This window comes from Canis lupus, chromosome 20 (genome assembly GCF_011100685.1).
Source record: "Canis lupus familiaris isolate Mischka breed German Shepherd chromosome 20, alternate assembly UU_Cfam_GSD_1.0, whole genome shotgun sequence".
Lineage (NCBI taxonomy): Eukaryota > Metazoa > Chordata > Mammalia > Carnivora > Canidae > Canis > Canis lupus.
Window position 1 is genome coordinate 55,963,887 of NC_049241.1, and position 20,368 is coordinate 55,984,254.

Sequence of the window (20,368 nt, forward strand, 5' to 3'; positions counted from 1 at the left end):
CACACATATATCCCAAACTCTGAACTGGTAAATTTGGAAGTGTGTGATTTGCAGAAAAATTTGTGCTGGGTGTTCCAAGAGGTAGCAAGGCTCACAGCATTCTTAGCATTATCACAGGATGGTAAAGCTGAATTGTTCCCCCGTATCTGTCCTCTCTGCCAGTAATAAGACTTCCTCTGCTAAGCTTGGCACAGCCTCCCAGAATAAAGACTACATTTCCCAGATTCCCTTGCATCTAAGTGTGGGCACGTGACTAAATTCTAGCCAATTATGGTAGTGATATGCACACTTCTTTTCCCTTTTTGCTTTTGGCTGCAAGGTGGTCATGTGGTGCACAGTCTTGGGCCACGAGGGTGAGGAGAATCAATACTCTATGGAGAATGAGGCAAACAAGGATCTTGGGGCGCCTGGGTGGCTCAGTGGTTGAGCATCTGCCTTTGGCTTAGGGCATGATCCTGGAGTCCTGGGATTGAGTCCCGCATTGGGCTCCCCGCATGGATCCTGCTTCTCCCTTTGCTTGTGTCTCTCATGAATAAATAAATAAAAATCTTGAAAGAAAAAGAAGGATCTTGGGGTGTTGATGGTAATATGTATGTCACAAATATATTTTACAGATACCCTGTGTATGTGTAATAAGATACACGTTACATAGAAACAACACAGGCGGGTGGCTCAGTGGTTTAGTGCCTGCCTTCGGCCCGAGTGTGACCCCGGGGTCCTGGAATCAAGTCCCACATCAGGCTCCCTGCATGGAGCCTGCTTCTCCCTCTGCCTGTGTTTCTGCCTCTCTCTCCTTCCGTGTGTCTCTCATGAATGAATAAATAAAATCTTTAAAAAAAAACACACAGGCAGTATAGAAGATCCACAGGTACACATGCGTGTGTATATGTGTGCATGTGTGTAAATATGTACGCTGTGCATGTGTGCATGCACATGTGTGTTTATGCATGCACACGTGGGGATGTGTGTCTGCATATACGGATGCATGTATATACATATGTATGCATTTGCTGGCGGGATTCTTGCTTGGGGAAGGGCAGTCTTTTTTTTTTAAGATTTTATTTATTTACTCATGAGAGACACACAGAGAGGCAGAGATGCAGGCAGAGGGAGAAGCAGGCTCCCTTCAGGAGTCCAATGCAGGACTCAATCCTGGGACTCTGGGATCACGCCCTGAGCCCAAGGCAGACACTGAACCGCTGAGCCCCAGTGTCCCAATCTTTTTTTTTTTTTTTTTTTTTTAATTTTTTTTAATTTTTTTTTTTTAATTTTTTTTCAATCTTTTGGTTTTATTCAGGCCTTCACCTGATCGGATGAGGCCCACTACATTAAGGAGGGCAACCTGCTTTGCTTATTAGTACACTGACTCAAGTGTTAATTTCATCCAAAAATACTTTCACAGAAACATCCAGAATACTGTTGGATGAAATATGCACACCATGGCCTGGCAAAGTGGACACATACAGTTAATTAGCCCATAGAGTACGGTAGGATTTCCATTTATAGACATCCCTCTGGCGGCTGTGGAATAATCGGAGACTGTGGTGGGGGGGCCATACAGGGAGGCAGGAGACCTGGGAGGATGTGGGTGCAGTCACCCAGACAAGTGAGGATGAGGTCCTGGACCAGGGTGGGGGCAGAGGGGATGGAGCAAAGTAGACAGAATCAATTTTAAGTGTACAGCGAGTTTTCATAGCACCATGTTCTAATTTTAAAACATTTCTAGCACCCTAAAAAGAAACCCTGTAGTCCTTAGCACTCACTCCCCATTCCTCCTCCCCCAGCCCCTGTTAACCACTAACCTACTTTCTGCCTCTGTGGATTTGTTGGTTCTAGACATTTCTTTTTTTTAAGGTTTTATTTATTTGACAGAGAACATGCAGGGGGAGCGGCAGGCAGAGGGAGAGGGAGCAGCAGACTCCCCGCTGAGCAGGGAACCTGATGTGGGGCTCCATCCCAGTTCCCCGAGATCATGACCTGAGCCAAAGGCAGACGCTTCACCAACTGAGCCACCCAGGTGCCTGTGTCCTGGACGTTTCTTACAAATTGAATCATATGGTATGTGACCTTTAGGTCTCTTTTCACTGAGCATGATGTGAAAAAGGTCCATCCACGTTGTAGTGTGAGTGCCAGTGCTTCTCTCCCTTTAAAGCTTAGTATTCCAGTGTGCAGGGGGCATGCACCAGCAAGATCCCCACTGTCCTCTGCTGCCCGCAGTCTGTCCTCCCTGCAGCAGCCACCAGAGGGGAGCCGTGAACACCTGAGTCAGGTCCTGCCCTCCTCTGCCCACAGCCCTCCAGGACTTCCAGCTCCCTGGAGGGTAAAAGCCTTAGTCCTCCCAGAGGACCTTAAGGCTCTGCAAGATACACCCTACCCCCTCCCTGCTCTTCCCTCCTCCCTCTCTCCCTCTCCCTCACTATACGCCAGGCACAGGGCCTCCTCACTCTTCCTTCAACACTCCAGGCATGGTCCTGCCCCAGGACCTTTGCACATGCTGTCCCCCCCACACACACACTTCAAATGCCCTTCCCCCGGACACTCACATTGCTCTCTCCCTGATCAGATGTCTGCTCTGCTATATCCTTGTACATGTGAAATCTGTACTACCATCTGCTCCCCAGTCCTCCCAGCCCCTAATCCTATTTCGGCTTCCTCCATAGTGCTTGTCACCATCTGACATACAATATATGGTATTTGTGTATTTATGGTTCTCCTTGCCATGTCCCACTGGAATACAAGCCCCACAAGAACAGGAATGATTGTTCGGAGTCCCCAGCACCTCAGTCAATGTCTGGCAGATGGGAGGTGCTCACTAGATATATGCAGGATAGATGAATATCATTCACATTCTAAAAGTTTAGAACTAGGGACGCCTGGGTGGCTCTGTGGTTCAGCATCTGCCTTTGGCTCAGGGCGTGACCCCAGCGTCCCGGGATTGAGTCCCACATCAGGCTCCCTGCACAGAGCTTGCTTCTCCCTCTGCCTGTGTCTCTGCCTCTCTCTGTGTGTCTCTCATGAACTAATAAAATCTCAAAAACAATAAAAATAAAAATTTAGAACTATTTATTTTTAGTAATCTCTACCCCAAATGTGGAGCTCCCATTCATGACCCTGAGATCGAGATCAAGACTCACATGCTCTGCTGACTGAGCCAGCCAGGCGCCCCGTAGAGCATATTATTAAAAAAAAAAAAAAAAAAGATCACACAATAGGTTTTCGCTCAGTCTCCACACTGTGAATATTCAGGACCTGATCATTTTCTAAAGTGGGGCTATGCTGGGCACTGTGGGGTCTCCTGGGCACTGTGGGGTGGAGTGTGGAGCAGCATCACTTGATGCCAGGAGCACACCCAGTTGTGACAACTACAGATGTCCTCAGACACAGCCCGGTGTCCCACGGGGGGACGGAATTGCTCCAGGGTGCTCTCCACTGATGCAGAGTGAGGATTACCTGTTCCAGTTTACAACTGAGGCTTACAGGAGGCGTGCCAAACATCAGGTTCTTCTCATTGGCATCTCTACTCATATGTTCCTCTATACTCTGGGGGAACCACATGTCCCAGGGTCCTGGGACATTCTTTTTGCTTTCAAAATCATCCCGGTTTGCACTTTGGTAGTCGGATGCATCCACTGGAGCTGGAATCAGGCACGGTTGTATGACTCAGCAACTCCACTCGGAGGTATGTACCCAACAGAAATGCTGTTGGGACATGTGCTAGAATGTTCCACAGCAGCGTTAGTCATAACTGCCCCGAACTGGAAACAACCCAAATACCCACCAACAGTGAAATGGACCAATATTGCCAGGGTCTCAAAAGGAAAAGACAGCATTGAGAATAGGCCGTGCTGCGTGATTGAACATACACAAAATTCACAAATAGCACCCCATTCATCTGTGTGGTTAGAAGACATGATGGTGCTTTATCTGGGGTGGTAGTGACTGGAAGAGACGTGAGGGCATTTCTAGGGTTTCTGAACTCGGGTTGCAGTCTGTATTTTAAAGATTTATTTATTTTGATAGAGAGAGGGAGACAGAAGGTGAGGGGGTGGGGTGAGGGGGAGAGAATCTCAAGCAGATTCCCCGCTGAGCCTGTGGGGCTCCATCCCAGAACCCTGAGATCATGGCCCCAGCCAAAATCAAGAGTCAGACCCTGAACCAACTGAGCGCCACGGTCTGTACTTTAATCCTCACGTCGATTATTGTGCTATGTTTAGTTTCCGAAGAGGCATCAGATTTTTTCACATTTGATTTATGCCCTTTCTGTAAAACTGGTTAAACTTCAGTCACAAGGATGTCAACATAAAATGTTCCTATTTGGGTGATAAATTATAGGGACACCCTCCTCCTAGAGCAAGGAGTGGCAACCTGCAGCCCCAGGCCGAGATCCACCCTACTGTTGGCTTTTGTATGCCCCAAGGAGCTAAGAATGGCTTTCATATTTTTAAAAAGGCAGGTGCTAAACCCCTGAGCCACCCAGGCGTCCCACGGTTCTCCCATTTTAGATGATTGGGAGCGGACTATTTCGATGTCTTGTGAAAACTGCGTGAAATCAAATTGTAACATCCATCAATAAAGTTTTATTGGAACACAGCTGTGCCCTTTCTCATAGTCTGTCTGCGGTTGCTTACATGCTACCCCCGCAGAGGCTGTGGTTGAAACTGTGGGGACCCAAAAAGCTGACCTGCTTTCCACTTGGCCCTTGAAGAAAGTCAGCGGTCTTCTGTCCTGGAGTCATGCCCTGGCCAGTGCCGCCGAAGCTCCCCTGTCACTCCCTGCTGTGTTGGCAGTAGTGGAGGTAGAGAGCCACTGGGCTTTCATTGTTTAGAGCCTTTGGATTTGCTAATCCGTCTCCACTTTTACTCAGTGAGAGCTTTTTCACCTTTCAGGTAACAGCTTAAGAGCCACCTCCTCCCAGCAGCCCTCCCTGATCCCGCACCCCACCAGGTCATAGCCCTCCCTGTTCTATCATCTTTGCTCAGCCTATCTCTCCTTCCAAGCCCAATTAGAAAGGTTCAGCTTGTGCAAATATTTGATTGACTATTTCCTCCACCAGCTCGTCAGCTCCTGGAGGGCAGGGACTCTCCCAGGAGATAATCGGAGAAGCTCCCCGACTGAGGGATGTGAAGAATTCCAGGCGAAAAGGTGGAGCCAGGCCGCCCAGCTGATGGGCGTGTTGGCGGGCGGGATGGGGTGGGGCCCCTGGAAAGTCCCCGGGCTGGAGGTCCTAGGGGCAGCTTAAAAACAAAGAAATGCAAAACAGTTTGCCAAGGGCTCTAATCAAGTCCCTAAGGACGAGTGGGGCGGGAGAGAGGGTCACCTTTACTTCACCTCCCAGACTCTCCACCTAAGTCTGTGCAAACTGGGGCTTCAGGGCTGCCTGGAGGAACCCTGTTGAAGGGGAGAAGCAAGTCTGTCTTTTCTTTAAGGCCTCTGCAGAGTTCAGTGACCCGGACACCAGCTTTGCCCTGGAGCTGCCGTGCTCACCACTTCGCCTTGCCAGACTTCCCTAAACCTGTTTACTCCGCCCTCCCTGGGGCGCAATCTGTCTCTCCCTAAGGCTGCTTTGGGAGGATGCTACGCGACACTGCTTTCTTGGGACTTGAAGGCAACGCAGGCATCTCGCAGAACTGTGCACCGAAGAGCTGTTTGGGAGACGTGCTGGACCCTGAGGCAAAGGGAAAAATCCATAATAATGTTGGTCCTATCATGGTTTAAAAATTTGGTGTTGGGAGGGGGATGCCTGCGTGACTCAGCGGTTGAGTGTCTGTCTGCCTTTGGCTCAGGGCGTGACCCCAGGGCCCCAGGGTCGGGTCGCACTTCAGGCTCCCTGTGGGGAGCCTCCTTCTCCCTCTGCCTTTCTCTCTGTTTCTCTCTCATGAATAAATTAATAAAAATCTTCGATGGAATGGGTGCAGCATGAAATCTAGTGTTTCTATCCCATAATCGGAGCTGTATTCGTTTGCTATGGCTTAATAACAAAACATTGCATTGCGGGGCTCAAACAAGTATTTGTTGTCTTCCAGTTCTGGAGGCCAGAAGTGCGAGATCGAGGCACCGGCAGGGCTGGTTCTCCTGTGGTCTCCCTTGCTGGCTATTAAATGGCCAACTTCTTGCTGTGTCGTAATCCGACCAATAGGACTTAGGTCACATGGGATGAGGACCTGCTGTAATGACCTCATTACAACTTCATTACTCTTTAAAAAACCTCTCTCCAGATACAATCAAATTCTGAGGTACCGGGGGTTAGGACTTCAGTATATTATTTGGGTGGTGGTGGTGGTAGTGAGGGACACCCTTCAGCACCAAACAGGACTAAATCCTTTTTTTCTTTTAATTTTAACAGTAGTAAACTCTTAAGGGAATACTGTATAGTAGGTATTATTTTCTCCAAGCCTCACAAGAGCCACATAATAAAATAGGTTCTGTAATCATTCAATATTTTACATGCAAAATCTGGGCTCAGAGAGGTTCAGTAACATGTCCAAGGTCACACAGCCAGTGTGGGCAGAACCAGAATTGAAACACACCATGTCTGGCTGCAGTTACAACCAGATCTAAACCATGTCCAGGCAATAGTAGTGGGGCAGAGTTGCTCCCTGATTAAATCATGTCTTTTTGTGTGTGTGGTAAAATGTACATAACTTTTATGATTTTAACCATTTTTAAAAATATTTTACTTATTTATTTGAGAGACAGCATGAGAGAGAGCATGAGCAGGGGGAGGGCAGAGGGAGAAGCAGACTCCCCACTGAGCAGGACCCCAGGACCATGATCTGTACCAAAGACAGACGCTTAACCAACTAGGAGCCACCCAGGCACCCCAATTTTAACCACTTTATACAGTTTATTGCACTAAGTATTCACTCTTGTGCACCCACCCCCACTATCCATCTCTAGAACCTTCCATCTTCCCACTCAGAGACCCTGTCCCCATGAAGCACTGACCCCCCGCCCCCTACTCCACCCCTGGCTCCCACCACCTCCTCTCTGTCTCTGTGGACGGGCCTCCTCTGGGGACCTCCTGGGAGTGGGGTCCTGCAGGAGGTGTCCATCTAGGTCTGGGTCCTGTCACCGAGCCTGGTGTCCTCCGGGTCCGTCCACATTGTGGCAGGTGCAGGAATGTTTGTCCTTCCTAAGGTTCAAGAACCTTCCATTATGTGTGTACTAAACCATGTCTTTCTGAGTCACTTGTTTCTGCTCTAATCAGCTGTGAGACTTTGATCAAATCACTTAACTTCTGGGAGTCTCCGTTTTCTGCAGCACGAAGGAGTTTAGCCAAAGCCCGGGGTGAGGAGGATTAAGTGAATTAATTCATTGATTGGGAGGGCGGTGGCTAACATCCTATAAGCGCTCAATGCGCATCAAAAGGCAGATCCGTGGCCTGAAATAGTAAGCAGCACTTAGTGGATTGGATTCTTTCATGGGCTCTGTGTTGGAATGACTTCTGGATTTCTGACAGTCTTTAGGAAATACTGAATGATGAGTAATCACTGCATTGTTACTGAAATAAATTCATTTTCACGTTAAAAAAAAAAAAAAGCAGATCCGAGGGGCCTGCAATGGCAGCTGCAGGTCAGCAGGGGCCGCTGCCGTCGCCTCCTGGACCTCCCAGCGACTGGGCTGGCGCATGCGCAGCTGAGCCTCCCTGCAGAGGTGACTTTTTTTCTCAGGGTTCTTCTCCGCCCTTAACCTAGGCCTGTATTTATGACCGCAGACCTTGAACCTGGCTGTGGCTTTTGCTCTCTGCTGAGACCCAAATCCTTCCCCAGGCTTCCGCTCAACATGGGTCTGGGGATAGCGATGGGGACAGGTGTCCTGCCAATACCTGGTCCCATCTCTGTAGCTGTGGGACAGAACCCGCGCCACCGCCCCCCCCCCCCCAGGGTAGCAGTGGAGGGAAAGACTTAAATCTCACTATTCTTCTTAAATTCAACCCTGCTTATTCAATTTACACTAAATGGAGTTTTCGTAATAAACATTCTATTCACTTGAGAGCACACTGGCTCCCCCTTATAATGAAAACCTTTGCTTTTCATCAATGAAATGCTCCAGTTTGCAAGGAAGTGCTGAGAAGTGCTTGACACAGAGCCCAGTACATAGTGGGTGCTCAATACATTTAAAGATTAAAATGGGGATCCCTGGGTGGTGCAGCGGTTTAGCGCCTGCCTCTGGCTCAGGGCGCGATCCTGGAGGCCCGGGATCGAATCCCACATCGGGCTCCTGGTGCATGGAGCCTGCTTCTCCCTCTGCCTGTGTCTCTGCCTCTCTCTCTCCCTCTCTCTGTGACTATCATAAATAAATAAAAATAAAAATAAATTAAAAAAAAATAAAGATTAAAATGTATTGGGAATGCCTAGGTGGCTCCTAGGTGGCTCAGCAGTTGAGCATTTGCCTTTGGCTAAGGTCTTGATCCCATAGTCCCAGGATCAAGTCCCATGTCGGGCTCCCTGCATGGAGCTTGCTCCTCCCTCTCTGTGTCTCTCATGAATGAACAAAATCTTTTTAAAAAATAATAAAAATTAAAATGCATTAAGAATGGGAAACTGGATACCCATCTGCTGAAAACGTGTCCTTCAATGGCACATACATTTGCCTTGTAAAAATTAGCATCAAATGTGTCGTGAACACAGATGTAGGTATTTAAAGCCCCTGAATTGGGGAGCCCTGGTGGCTCAGCGATTTAGTGTTGCCTTCGGCCCAGGGTGTGATCCTGGAGCCCTGAGATCGAGTCTCATGTCGGGTTCCCTGTATGGAGCCTGCTTCTCTCTCTGCCTGTGTCTGTGCCTCTCTCTCTACGTATCTCTCATGAATAAATAAATAAAATCTTAAACAAAAATAAAGCCCCTGAATCAACCCTCAGTGTAAATGCAATCAGTGTAAATGCAATCAGGGCTGGACAGTGCTTTACAAAGCAAAACATGCAAAGCATTTGTGGAAGGAGGGATGCACAGGCTGAGCTCAGATTCCATCTAGCATTGCCTTTTGGGGATACACATCTTCCCTCTTCCCAGCTGGGGAAAAGCCATGCTGTCCCTCTCATTTTGACAGCATGAGTGTAGGGGAAGATGTACCTTATGGGGTTTGTGCTAGTAAGAATACTGTTCACTGATGATGCAAGAAATATTTCCTAAGCATGTATTTCGTACCAAGCATTGAGGTTGGCTCTTTATAAAGAATAGAGATATGGAATGGCATGCCGATTTGTTCTCTCGAGCCAAAGACCTGAATACAATAGTTTGTTAGGGTCACATTAGGACACAAATGCAAAATAGACTTGTGAACCTCCGGCTGGAGAGGAAATGAAATAGAAAATGAGATGGCACCTGGAAAGCGCTGAGCCCTGTGCCTGAGACATAGCAAACCATGTCCCTGAAATAAATGTTGTATTAATAGCAATGATAGCTAATTAAGAGAGCTGACGTGCTTTGGGTGCTGTGTCAGGCACCAGAGCTAATCCCTTTGCATGTGTTTACTCTTTCCTTCCCCCAGTGAAGTAGTACCGATTACCCCATTTTACAGATGAAGAAACTGAGGCTCAGAAAAACCCAAATACCTAGTGTAAGAGCAGGTAAAGTGGTGGGGCTGGTAAGGTGTTTTGTTTATTGCTATAGCGACTACACCTATCACAGTTCTTGGTGAAGTAGATAGCCAATCTATCTTTGTGGGATAAGCGTGTGATTAACATCTGCTTTCAAAAAAGGTTTTCATATTTGAAATAATTATAGGCAGGTAGTTGCAAAAATAGTACAGAGAGGTGTCGAGTATCCTTGCTCCACTGTCCCTCAGTGGATTCATTACATAACAGCAAAACCAGAAAACTGGCTGCGGTACAATCCACAGACCCTTTTCCCATTGTCAAGTGCTCTTAACAGAAGTGCATGGCATTTTGGAAGCTGATAGAGCTGCTACGATTAATATTCTCAGCTAAAACGGCGCCTTTCGCTTTCTGCACCTGAGCATCGCATTCTGGAGGCGTGCCCCCAGGTCCCGGGAGACCACCGCCCCCGGGAGCTCCCGCAGCCACGCCAGCGCCTGAAGGGTTAACCGGAGGAGTGCGTCCTTGCGCCTGCGCAGGGCGTTGCTTCTCGCCCCGCCCCCGCAGCGCGGTCAGATGACCCGCCCAACCGGCTTCTGCCTATAAAAGGTCGGGTGTTGACGTCAACGTTCTCTTCCGCCGTCGTCGCCGCCATCCTCGGCGCGACTCGCCTCGCTCGGATCTACCTGGGAGAATCCACCGCCATCCGCCACCATGGTGAGCGACGCCGGCGGGCCGGGCGGCCTGGGAGGGCGGCGGGGCCTCCGCGGGGCCGGCGCTCTCGGCCTTGGAGCGCTGGGGCCGCCCGGACGTGGAGAAGACATGGCGGCGCCGGCGGGGCCGGGGCTGAGGAAGCGGCCGCCGCCATGTCTGCGCGACGCGCCGTTCGCCGAGCCCCTTCCCCGCTTCCGGGGGCGCCTCCGCCTCGCGTGGAGCCCGGGCCGGTCCGGAGCTGGGGCCGAGGCGGGGCGGGGGGGTGGTGGTGGTGGTGATGATGTGGCAGACGCTGTAATGGCGGGCGCCGTGTGGGGAGCGCGGCGAGGGGAGCCGCCTTCTGTAACCCGGGTCGTGAGCTGGGGGGTCCGCGGGGGGGGGGGAGCCCCTCCCCCCGCCCAGCGCGGGGGGCCTCCCTCGCCCGCCTGCCTGTGCCCCCGGCGCGTCCGCGTCCCGGCTCAGAACAGCTGACAGCCGGCCTGCAAATGGAGGCTGGCGTCCGCGGGGGGCAGGGCGAGCTCCCCGCCCAGCCGTCCCTCCGGGGGACGCTGGCCCCGTGTGACCCCCAGCTGGAGGGATGACCTTGGATCTCCGGTTGGGAGAGGCCGGGGAGAAGGCAGCGGGGATGGGGCTTGCGGGGAGCCTCCTCCTTCCTGCACCCTGCAGCGGCCGGGCTGCCTCTGACCAGCGTGTGCCCTGGGAAGTCACGGCCTCGGGGCCAGAGACTTCGTCCCCGCCCGAGTTGCGGTGTGTCCGTGACAGGCGGCGTTGCCCCTCCCCCCCCCCCACGGGGCAAGTGGCATTTTCAAGGGGTGTCAGCAAACAGATGGAGTTCAGGTGGTGGTTTGGGGCCAGCCCAGCTGCAGTGTGCACACCTGGCAGGGGCCTGGCAGCCCATCGATTGTGAAGTCCCAAGGCCGCCTGGGCAGGCCTGAGCCTCCCCTCCTCCCCTCCCCGCCCAGGTGAACTTCACGGTAGACCAGATCCGGGCCATCATGGACAAGAAGGCCAACATCCGAAACATGTCCGTCATCGCCCACGTGGACCACGGCAAGTCCACGTTGACGGACTCGCTGGTGTGCAAGGCCGGTATCATTGCCTCCGCCCGCGCTGGGGAGACCCGCTTCACTGACACCCGGAAGGACGAGCAGGAGCGCTGCATCACCATCAAGTCCACGTGAGCAGGCTCTGATATCCTAGGGAGGATGGGAGGGAGGTCCTCACCCAGGTCTTGGGTGGAGAAGCCAGAGGGCAGGTGCTACCGTGTTCCTGGGGCTGCTGGGGAGATGATTGGAGCAGCTGGGGGTTGGGATTCTGAACTGTGAGGCAGACAGGCGCAGTGGAGTGATGGAAAAGTGCAGCCAGTTGGAGAGGCGCAGTGATGCTTGGGGTGGGGCGGCAGGGGAGCCTTGAAAAGAGGGTTAACCCGGCAGCTTCATTTCAGGGCTCTGGGCAGTGCCTGGAGAAGTGTGGGGGTAGTGCCACTGGCATAAGGACGCTGCCAAAAATCTTATGCTGTGCAGCGACAGTTTTTTGGCTCCCCGTTTTGAGCAAGGGCATTCAAAGTAGTGCCTGTAGCTGCCAATTATCTATTGTTTGTGAGGTTCTACTAGGTCATTTGAGATTTATTTTAGGTGACAACGGAGGGAAAGAGATAGTTTAGGGTTTTTAGATATAGTTTGGGCACAGGGTCAATATTTGGAAGCAAGTGTGTTGAGCCTGGGAATAACCTGAATGAAGGGGCTGCACAGGTGGACTCCCAGAGGCTGCTATTGGTAGCTGGTACTAGGAGGGAGGTGGACCTCCCTGGCTGAGGGCAAAGCTGCTTGGGTGGAATGGTTTCTTTGTGGGAAATCTGAAATCTGTCTGCAGGAAGAAGTAATTAGCAAGGAGAGGAAACAGGTTGTGGTGTTTTTGTAGTGTGGGACTTGGTTTTTTAACCGTTTACAATCTCCTTGATACTTAAGAAAGCCATATTAACCCTGGACAGGAACCTGGGCTTGACTCCAGGGGTCACTGGGAGGGCAATGAAACGTGGCTTCCATCGATCCAACTTGCACCAATCTCCTCAGGGCTATCTCACTCTTCTATGAGCTCTCCGAAAACGACTTGAACTTTATCAAGCAGAGTAAGGATGGCTCTGGCTTTCTAATCAACCTCATCGACTCCCCGGGGCACGTGGACTTCTCCTCAGAGGTGACTGCCGCCCTCCGTGTCACCGACGGTGCCTTGGTGGTAGTGGACTGTGTGTCTGGTAAGCGATAAGTACCCCCCTCGGTGTGGCTGGGACCCGGGGGCTATTACCTCCTCCTCTGGCTGATGGAGATGCCCATCCCCAGGTGTGTGCGTGCAGACAGAGACGGTGCTGCGGCAGGCCATTGCAGAGCGCATCAAGCCAGTGCTGATGATGAACAAGATGGACCGGGCTCTTCTGGAGCTGCAGCTGGAGCCTGAGGAGCTCTACCAGACCTTCCAGCGCATTGTGGAGAACGTCAACGTCATCATTTCTACGTATGGGGAGGGCGAGAGCGGTCCCATGGGCAACATCATGGTAAGTAGCTTAACTGCCTATTGAAAGTGAGGGTTCCTCCACCAGCTTGCTGATGTCACACGTCTCCCAAGGTGGGGAACCACAGTCCTTAACTCGCACTGGAAGGGCTCTGGTTGAGAGGGTGCTGATCTTGGGGACTATTGATAGCACTTCTGAAAGGTTTGCCAGGACCTGTAGAGTGACAAGGGGCCTGGATCATTTTTGTAGCTATTTCATCTGGCACTTGGGGTGGGGGGGGGAGCTGTGGGGTAGTGGGTTCTGCTTGCTGTCTGTGCTCACCAAGTTTATGCACACCTTTTCCTTGCTCCTCCAGAGGGGATGGCGTAGAGTTGGGCCTTGTAAGTGATGACTAAAATTTCTTCACTTTGACCTGATGGCTGTTGAAGAAAACTGACGTCTGAGGCCCATGGTGCCCAGGGACTCTTGTGCTTTCTGTACAGCTGTTTACTTCCGCTCATAGTGTTCTCTGACCCTCACAGATCGACCCTGTACTTGGGACCGTTGGCTTTGGGTCTGGACTCCACGGTTGGGCCTTTACCTTGAAGCAGTTTGCAGAGATGTATGTGGCCAAATTTGCTGCCAAGGGCGAGGGCCAGCTGGGGCCTGCTGAGCGGGCCAAGAAAGTGGAGGACATGATGAAGAAGCTGTGGGGTGACCGGTGAGTACTGGGGGAGGTGCAGGGCACTCTGGTACCTGTGTGCCGGGGCAGGGACCTGCCTGCAGTGGTGGGAACATGACTAAGGGCCACCAAACGTCTGTAGGGTCCTTCTGCCCAGCTTGGTTTCCTCACTCACTTGGGTCTCCTGTTTCTCCAACCCATCTACCATCGTTGAGTTGGTGAAATACTCCTGTACTCCTCTGCCAGGTATTTTGATCCAGCCAACGGCAAATTCAGCAAGTCAGCCACCAGCCCTGACGGCAAGAAGCTACCGCGGACGTTTTGCCAGCTCATCTTGGACCCTATTTTCAAGGTGAGCTGCTGAGTGTGCTTCATGGATGTGCGTCCCCTGGGCTGTCCTTGGGCCTGGTGGCTCCCGGAGGATCTGTTACCTGACCTAACTGGCTGGGCAGAGCTGGGTTGACAGGTGGGTGCTGGAGGAGGGTGAGGTTTGCCTGGTAGGAAGCAGCTGCACATTTCCAGTAACATTCCTGAACCCATCTTCCTGTTTTTTTTTTTTTTTTTTTTTTTTTTTTTTTTTTTTTTAAATTTTTATTTATTTATGATAGTCACAGAGAGAGAGAGAGAGAGAGAGAGGCAGAGACACAGGCAGAGGGAGAAGCAGGCTCCATGCACCGGGAGCCCGATGTGGGATTCGATCCCGGGTCTCCAGGATCGCGCCCTGGGCCAAAGGCAGGCACCAAACCGCTGCGCCACCCAGGGATCCCCCATCTTCCTGTTTTTGTGACTTGTCAGGTGTTTGATGCGATCATGAATTTCAAGAAAGAGGAGACCGCAAAGCTGATTGAAAAGCTGGACATCAAGCTGGACAGTGAAGACAAAGATAAGGAAGGCAAACCACTTCTGAAGGTGAATGCGGATGTGCCTCTTGGGGTGGGCCTACCAGCTTTGCACTGACTGGAGCTCTTTGTCATATCTTCCAGTCATGTCCCCATCACCAACAGGGTGGTCAGGGGATCTGTGTTGTTGGCACCTCCCCAGGAGGGGCAGCTCAGAATCTAAGTGCCTCTCACCAGGACCTTGGGCATGGCATTCTGAGGGCTTTGGGCCTTGCTTGACCTCCCTGTCTTCTCCTGTAGGCTGTGATGCGCCGCTGGCTACCTGCCGGGGATGCTTTGCTGCAGATGATCACCATCCATCTGCCTTCCCCTGTGACAGCCCAGAAATACCGCTGTGAGCTCTTGTATGAGGGCCCCCCAGACGACGAGGCAGCCATGGGTATGTGAGGATCACCTGCGTCCTGGGGTTAGATTGTTGGGCAGAGGCCTAAGTATTTTTGTGGCTGTGGTCAGGTGGTGATGCTCATTGGCAAGTCCAGGTCACAGGGTTCTGTGAGGGTGAGCTCTGAGGGAATCACATGTTTTGTTTTGGGAATTCCTCTTCACAGGCATTAAAAGCTGTGACCCCAAAGGCCCTCTCATGATGTACATTTCTAAAATGGTGCCAACCTCCGACAAAGGTCGGTTCTACGCCTTTGGTCGTGTATTCTCGGGGCTGGTGTCCACTGGCCTGAAAGTCAGGATCATGGGGCCCAACTACACCCCTGGGAAGAAGGAGGACCTGTACCTGAAGCCCATCCAGAGGTGAGGTGCCCAGCAGCTCCTGGGTACGTCCCAGTCTGGTCCATATCCAAGATTATCTCTTTCCACAGGGAGGGTGACAAGACATAATGTGGTCCAGAGAAGGGTGGAGGACCCTTGAAGCTGAGGGAGGGAGTGATTTGTCTGGGTGAGGCGCACTGCGCTAGTTCTGACTTGGACAGACCTGGCCCTAAGGTCAGGGTGGTGGCACGCATCTGCAGAGCCGTCTCGAGAGGCTAGTGGTAGTCACCATTCCCTGGCTCCTGGTGTGGGTAGTGGGAAGAGTGAACTTCCATCTCTCCAGCTTCTTGCAGCCCTGATTTTCATTGGTTCTCAGGTTCCCGTGACAGTCCTATCAGTGCTAGGTTGGGTGTGGAGCCCTACATAGGGGAGTCGGGGAGGAGCAGGTGGCTTCTGCTTTGGGGTAAGAGAGCTGGGACTTATTGTCACAGGAACTGGGCTGATAAGGTGAAACTAGGGCTAGGGCCTGAGGCTCTGGGAGTTGGGTTCACATCAGCATTTCAGGTGGATGGGATGGCCACAGGCTTTAGAAGGAAGGGGTGTTTTGGGGTCATTTCGGGATCTGGAGGGTTTTTTTTGTCTTCCCTAGAACAATCCTGATGATGGGCCGTTATGTTGAGCCTATTGAAGATGTGCCTTGTGGGAACATTGTGGGTCTAGTGGGAGTGGACCAGTTCCTGGTGAAGACTGGCACCATCACCACCTTTGAGCATGCCCACAACATGAGGGTGATGAAGTTCAGCGTGAGCCCCGTTGTCCGGGTTGCTGTGGAGGCAAAGAATCCAGCTGACCTTCCCAAGCTAGTGGAGGGTCTGAAACGGCTGGCCAAGTCGGACCCCATGGTGCAGGTAGGTGGGTGCCCTGGCAGATGGGAACACCGCGGTGCAAGTGGTTAATTTGTGGCTTACATAGGGCTTGTCACAGATTTACGGATATTCAAATCTTGGAAAGTCTGGTGTGTGCTGAGCATACACTTTCCCTGGCAGAGCTACTGTGTGACAAGGTGGTGGCTTTTTTCTGAGAAATCTAGTTAATTCTTTGTATACCAGTTCTATTTTTATGGTTTGGCTGTGGAGCAGATTGTGAGGTTAACGAGAATAGCAAAAACACAGCTCTTGCTGCCTTTTACGAGCCCTGAGTTGCCACAAAACCCATTTCTGGTGGGTCTGGTCTTCTCTATCTGGAGGGAAACCTGGAGCTTTATACCTGTTCCTAGAATTTATTGGGGTCTCTGAGTGTCTTGGGGTCCGTGCCCAGAGCCTAACTCCTGGCCCATTGCAGTGCATCATTGAGGAGTCCGGGGAGCACATCATCGCGGGGGCTGGGGAGCTGCACCTGGAGATCTGTCTGAAGGACCTGGAGGAGGACCATGCGTGCATTCCCATCAAGGTGAGGCCTGGCTCTGGGCTCAGATGGCTGGAGGCCTGCGTTTTCCAGTACAGAGCAGGACAAGTAGACTGCATAGTCCACGCTTCCTTGATGTGTTTGTCAGAAAAATGTGCTATTATTAGGAAACCGTTTGCATATGTGTTCAGAATGGTTGAGGTTGCAGTGTGAGGGCCCTGCTTTTTTTTTTTTCTTTTTAAGATATTTATTCATGAGAGAGAGGCTGAGACCTAGGCAGAGAAGCAGGCTCCATGCAGGGAGCCTGATGTGGGCTGAAGGCAGTTGCTCAAGCACTGAGCCACTCAGGCATCCTGGGGTGTGTTGTTTTCCATACACTAAAAGCTTGGAAACTTCTAAGATACAGATCATTTAGGTTTTTGTAGCAAGTCTCAGGGTGGTTTGGATTTCATTTGCTTTTGCAAGGCACCAAGCTCCATCCATGTATATGTTACATTCATGAATCGAATCAGGAAGATACTGTAAATCTTGAGTGGTCACTGCTTCCTGGAGGCTGGCCTGACTTTAACAATCTTTTTGCAGAAATCTGACCCTGTTGTCTCCTATCGTGAGACCGTCAGTGAGGAGTCGAATGTGCTCTGCTTGTCCAAGTCCCCCAACAAGCACAACCGGCTGTACATGAAGGCACGGCCTTTCCCTGACGGCCTGGCTGAGGACATTGACAAGGGTGAGGTGTCTGCCCGCCAGGAGCTCAAGCAGCGGGCCCGCTATCTGGCAGAAAAGTATGAGTGGGATGTGGCTGAGGCCCGCAAGATCTGGTGCTTCGGGCCTGACGGCACTGGCCCCAACGTCCTCACTGATATCACTAAGGGTGTGCAGTACCTCAACGAGATCAAGGATAGCGTGGTAGCTGGCTTCCAGTGGGCCACCAAAGAGGTGAGTGGGTCGCTTGGGTGTCTAGCTGACAGTGGATCAGTCACCTATGGTGTTCTCAGGCCAGGGATGCTCACAGCTGTTGGGATCTTAGGATATGTCCTTAGTTTACTGCGGGTGATGTGGGGGCTCTTGTCCTGCCTTCTGGGAAGGGAATGTTAGGGAGGGTGGGGTTGGTGGGGCAGGACCCAACAGGTCTGTTTAGAGACCTGGAGGCATTGTAGAAGCTATGTGATCCATTCTGGAGGGAAGGGCTGCAGTGATGACAGTCTCTGCTCCTTCTGCAGGGTGCTCTGTGTGAGGAAAACATGCGTGGTGTTCGCTTCGATGTCCACGATGTGACCCTGCACGCAGACGCTATCCACCGCGGGGGTGGCCAGATTATCCCCACTGCCCGGCGCTGCCTCTACGCCAGTGTGCTGACTGCCCAGCCCCGGCTTATGGAGCCTATCTACCTTGTGGAGATTCAGGTGGGGAGGCTTGGTCCTCTTAATTCTAACAGGCTCTTTTTTGCCCAACAACTGCTTATAATGGCCATTTTTTCCTGACAGTGTCCAGAACAAGTGGTTGGTGGCATCTATGGTGTCCTGAATAGGAAGCGAGGTCACGTCTTTGAGGAGTCCCAGGTGGCCGGCACTCCCATGTTTGTTGTGAAGGCCTACCTGCCTGTGAATGAGTCCTTTGGTAAGTCTCAATATCAATGCATCATTCCTCGAATGCCCACTTGATTGTGGCTAGATGGCTTCCGGGCAAACCTGGTCTAGGATATGTCTGGGTTTTGCCTTTGGCACATTCTAGAGTGGGTCTGATATTTGAATCATTGATGGAATCTGTAAAGTGCTGCCCTAGCCCCCACCCATTTGGGCCATTGGAACAGCAGTTCAGAGGAGAGTGTGGCCCACTCAACAAGCAGATCCCTTGAAATGGTGAATTTGCAGAAGACCACCCTGGGATGTGTAACTTGGTGAAATGTTATGTTCAAGGGCAGCAGAGCAGTTGGGCTGTAGCTCAGATTCATCCTGTGGATGAGCAGAGGGGGGAGGCCCAGGGAATGGCCAACACTGCCTCTCTTACAAATTAGTGTTCTCTGAGCAAGGCTTGGGTGAGATTCCAGGGTTAGGTTTAATGTCTGATCCAGTTTGGGTTGATTAGGTTCTGTGATCTCTGTGCCTTTGTTGTCCCCTGCCGCCTCCTCCAGGGTTTTGCCATGGAGGTAGTGGGAGTTAAGTCTCCTGAGCCTGCTAGTAAGCCCTGTCCCTCCCCACAGGCTTCACTGCTGACCTGAGGTCCAACACCGGTGGCCAGGCCTTCCCCCAGTGCGTATTTGACCACTGGCAGATCCTGCCCGGGGATCCCTTCGACAACACCAGCCGCCCCAGCCAGGTGGTGGCTGAAACACGCAAGCGTAAAGGCTTGAAGGAAGGCATCCCTGCCCTGGACAACTTCCTGGACAAATTGTAGGCAGCCCTCCCCTGCAGCCCACCACCCCAGGTGGGACTCAGCACAGCCCCTGCACCCGGCTGACGATCGACCACAGCAACAAGCCCTCGCATTCTCCATGACACCTCGAGACTGTCCAGTGACGCTCCACCTGACAGGTTCTGGGGCCCACTTAGTGCCATCACTCAACGTGAACACTTGATGCCGTTTCTTTCAATATTTATTTCAAAATTTCAGAGGCAACAAATGCCCTAGCAGCAGGGACTTATTTGGCCGGTGGGGGTGGGGGAGGCGGGATGGGACACTCAACATTTTTTTTTTCCATTTCAGAAACTCAAATGTCAAAAAAACGCATTAAGAGGTTTATTTGGGTAAATGGCCCGTAGTGGATTTCCCCCCAGAAAGGGGGAAGGAACGAGCGGGTAGACCTTTCTTTTTGGACAGAAGCTAGAAGGCAGGAAACTTTGTGCGGTGTCACCGTGAGCACCTCCAGCTGTATTAGTGCCATTGGAATAATAAATTTGATATGGTGGTGACTGTGTGTGTCCCTGTGACTTCCTTGGTCCAGTCAGGCTGCAGTGGGCTCCCCTGTGCCATTCCCCACCATTGGTGATACTGCAATGCAGGTTAAACCTGACCTTGAAGTACCTTTTTAGAGCCCAGCAGTCCTCCCCTTTGGCACATGGGGCTAGCTGATGGGATGGCGGAGCCTCATGGACCCATGTGGTACAGAGGGGCAGCCCCTGGCTGGTGTGGCTTCTGGGTTCTGAAGTGAGCCCTGTCCCAGTGAGGGAAAACCACAGAAGAAACCATCACCTGCCAGGCAAGTTGTCTTATTCAACCACAATTGGTTATTCAGAAGTTAAAAGTGGGAATATAAGTGACACACCTATGTAATAGATTTTTATTTTAACCTCAACGTTTTAATTCTAGACAGAATGTAGTACTAAGATCTTTCTACTTCATGCCTTTTAATCTTCCTTGGATTGAAAAAAACCTAGCTTTAACAGTGATGCCATAACTGTGATGGGAGCCGAACACTATCAGTAATTAAAAGGCGGGAACCAGGGATGATGGATGTCCTGCATTGCACAGCTCTGCCCATCTAAGTTGTACTGTGCAGTCTCTGACCCCTAGCATCTGCCAACAAGGTCCTTTTAAAGTTGGAAAATGTTTAAGATTTGGAGGGAGCACTCCTTGGTGGGAAGCTTTTGAGAGCACGAGGAGAGGGAGAGAAGCCGATTCCCTGCTGAGCCAGAATACTGATGTGGGTCTGAGTGTCAGGACGGTGGATCAGACACTTCAGCAGGCTGAGCCATCTAAGCGCCCTTTTGGAAGTTGTTCTTATTTCAAAACCTGACATTGCTTGAAGGGCACGTGTGTTTTTTGCACTTTTGTAAACATTTATTTTTGAATAATTTTATATTTACAGAAAAGGTGCAAAGATGTTATAAAGGTGCGCTAATTGACTGTTTACTTGGTTTTCCACTAAAGTCCTTTACACAGTTGCAGGGTCCAATCCAGGATACCTCACTGCATTTAGTTTTGCACATTTTTAACATCCAGCAATT

General features: G+C 51.4%; 1 protein-coding gene and 1 non-coding gene across 2 annotated transcripts; both read left to right on the forward strand.

Annotated features, from left to right (window-relative positions):
* Nucleotides 1–10,095: 10,095 nt before the first annotated feature.
* On the forward strand, nt 10,096–19,334 carry EEF2 (eukaryotic translation elongation factor 2). The gene is made up of 15 exons (XM_038567777.1): nt 10,096–10,252; nt 11,212–11,426; nt 12,322–12,503; nt 12,589–12,800; nt 13,280–13,458; nt 13,666–13,771; nt 14,215–14,328; nt 14,559–14,697; nt 14,867–15,062; nt 15,670–15,928; nt 16,362–16,469; nt 17,007–17,360; nt 17,645–17,827; nt 17,909–18,041; nt 18,625–19,334. Exons 1-15 carry the CDS (start codon nt 10,250–10,252, stop codon nt 18,816–18,818), a joined length of 2,577 nt encoding a protein of 858 aa, XP_038423705.1. The 5' UTR covers nt 10,096–10,249; the 3' UTR covers nt 18,819–19,334.
* LOC119864850 lies at nt 13,139–13,203 on the forward strand. The gene has a single exon (XR_005375326.1). It is a non-coding gene; the product is annotated as a small nucleolar RNA SNORD37 (small nucleolar RNA).
* Nucleotides 19,335–20,368: the final 1,034 nt, after the last annotated feature.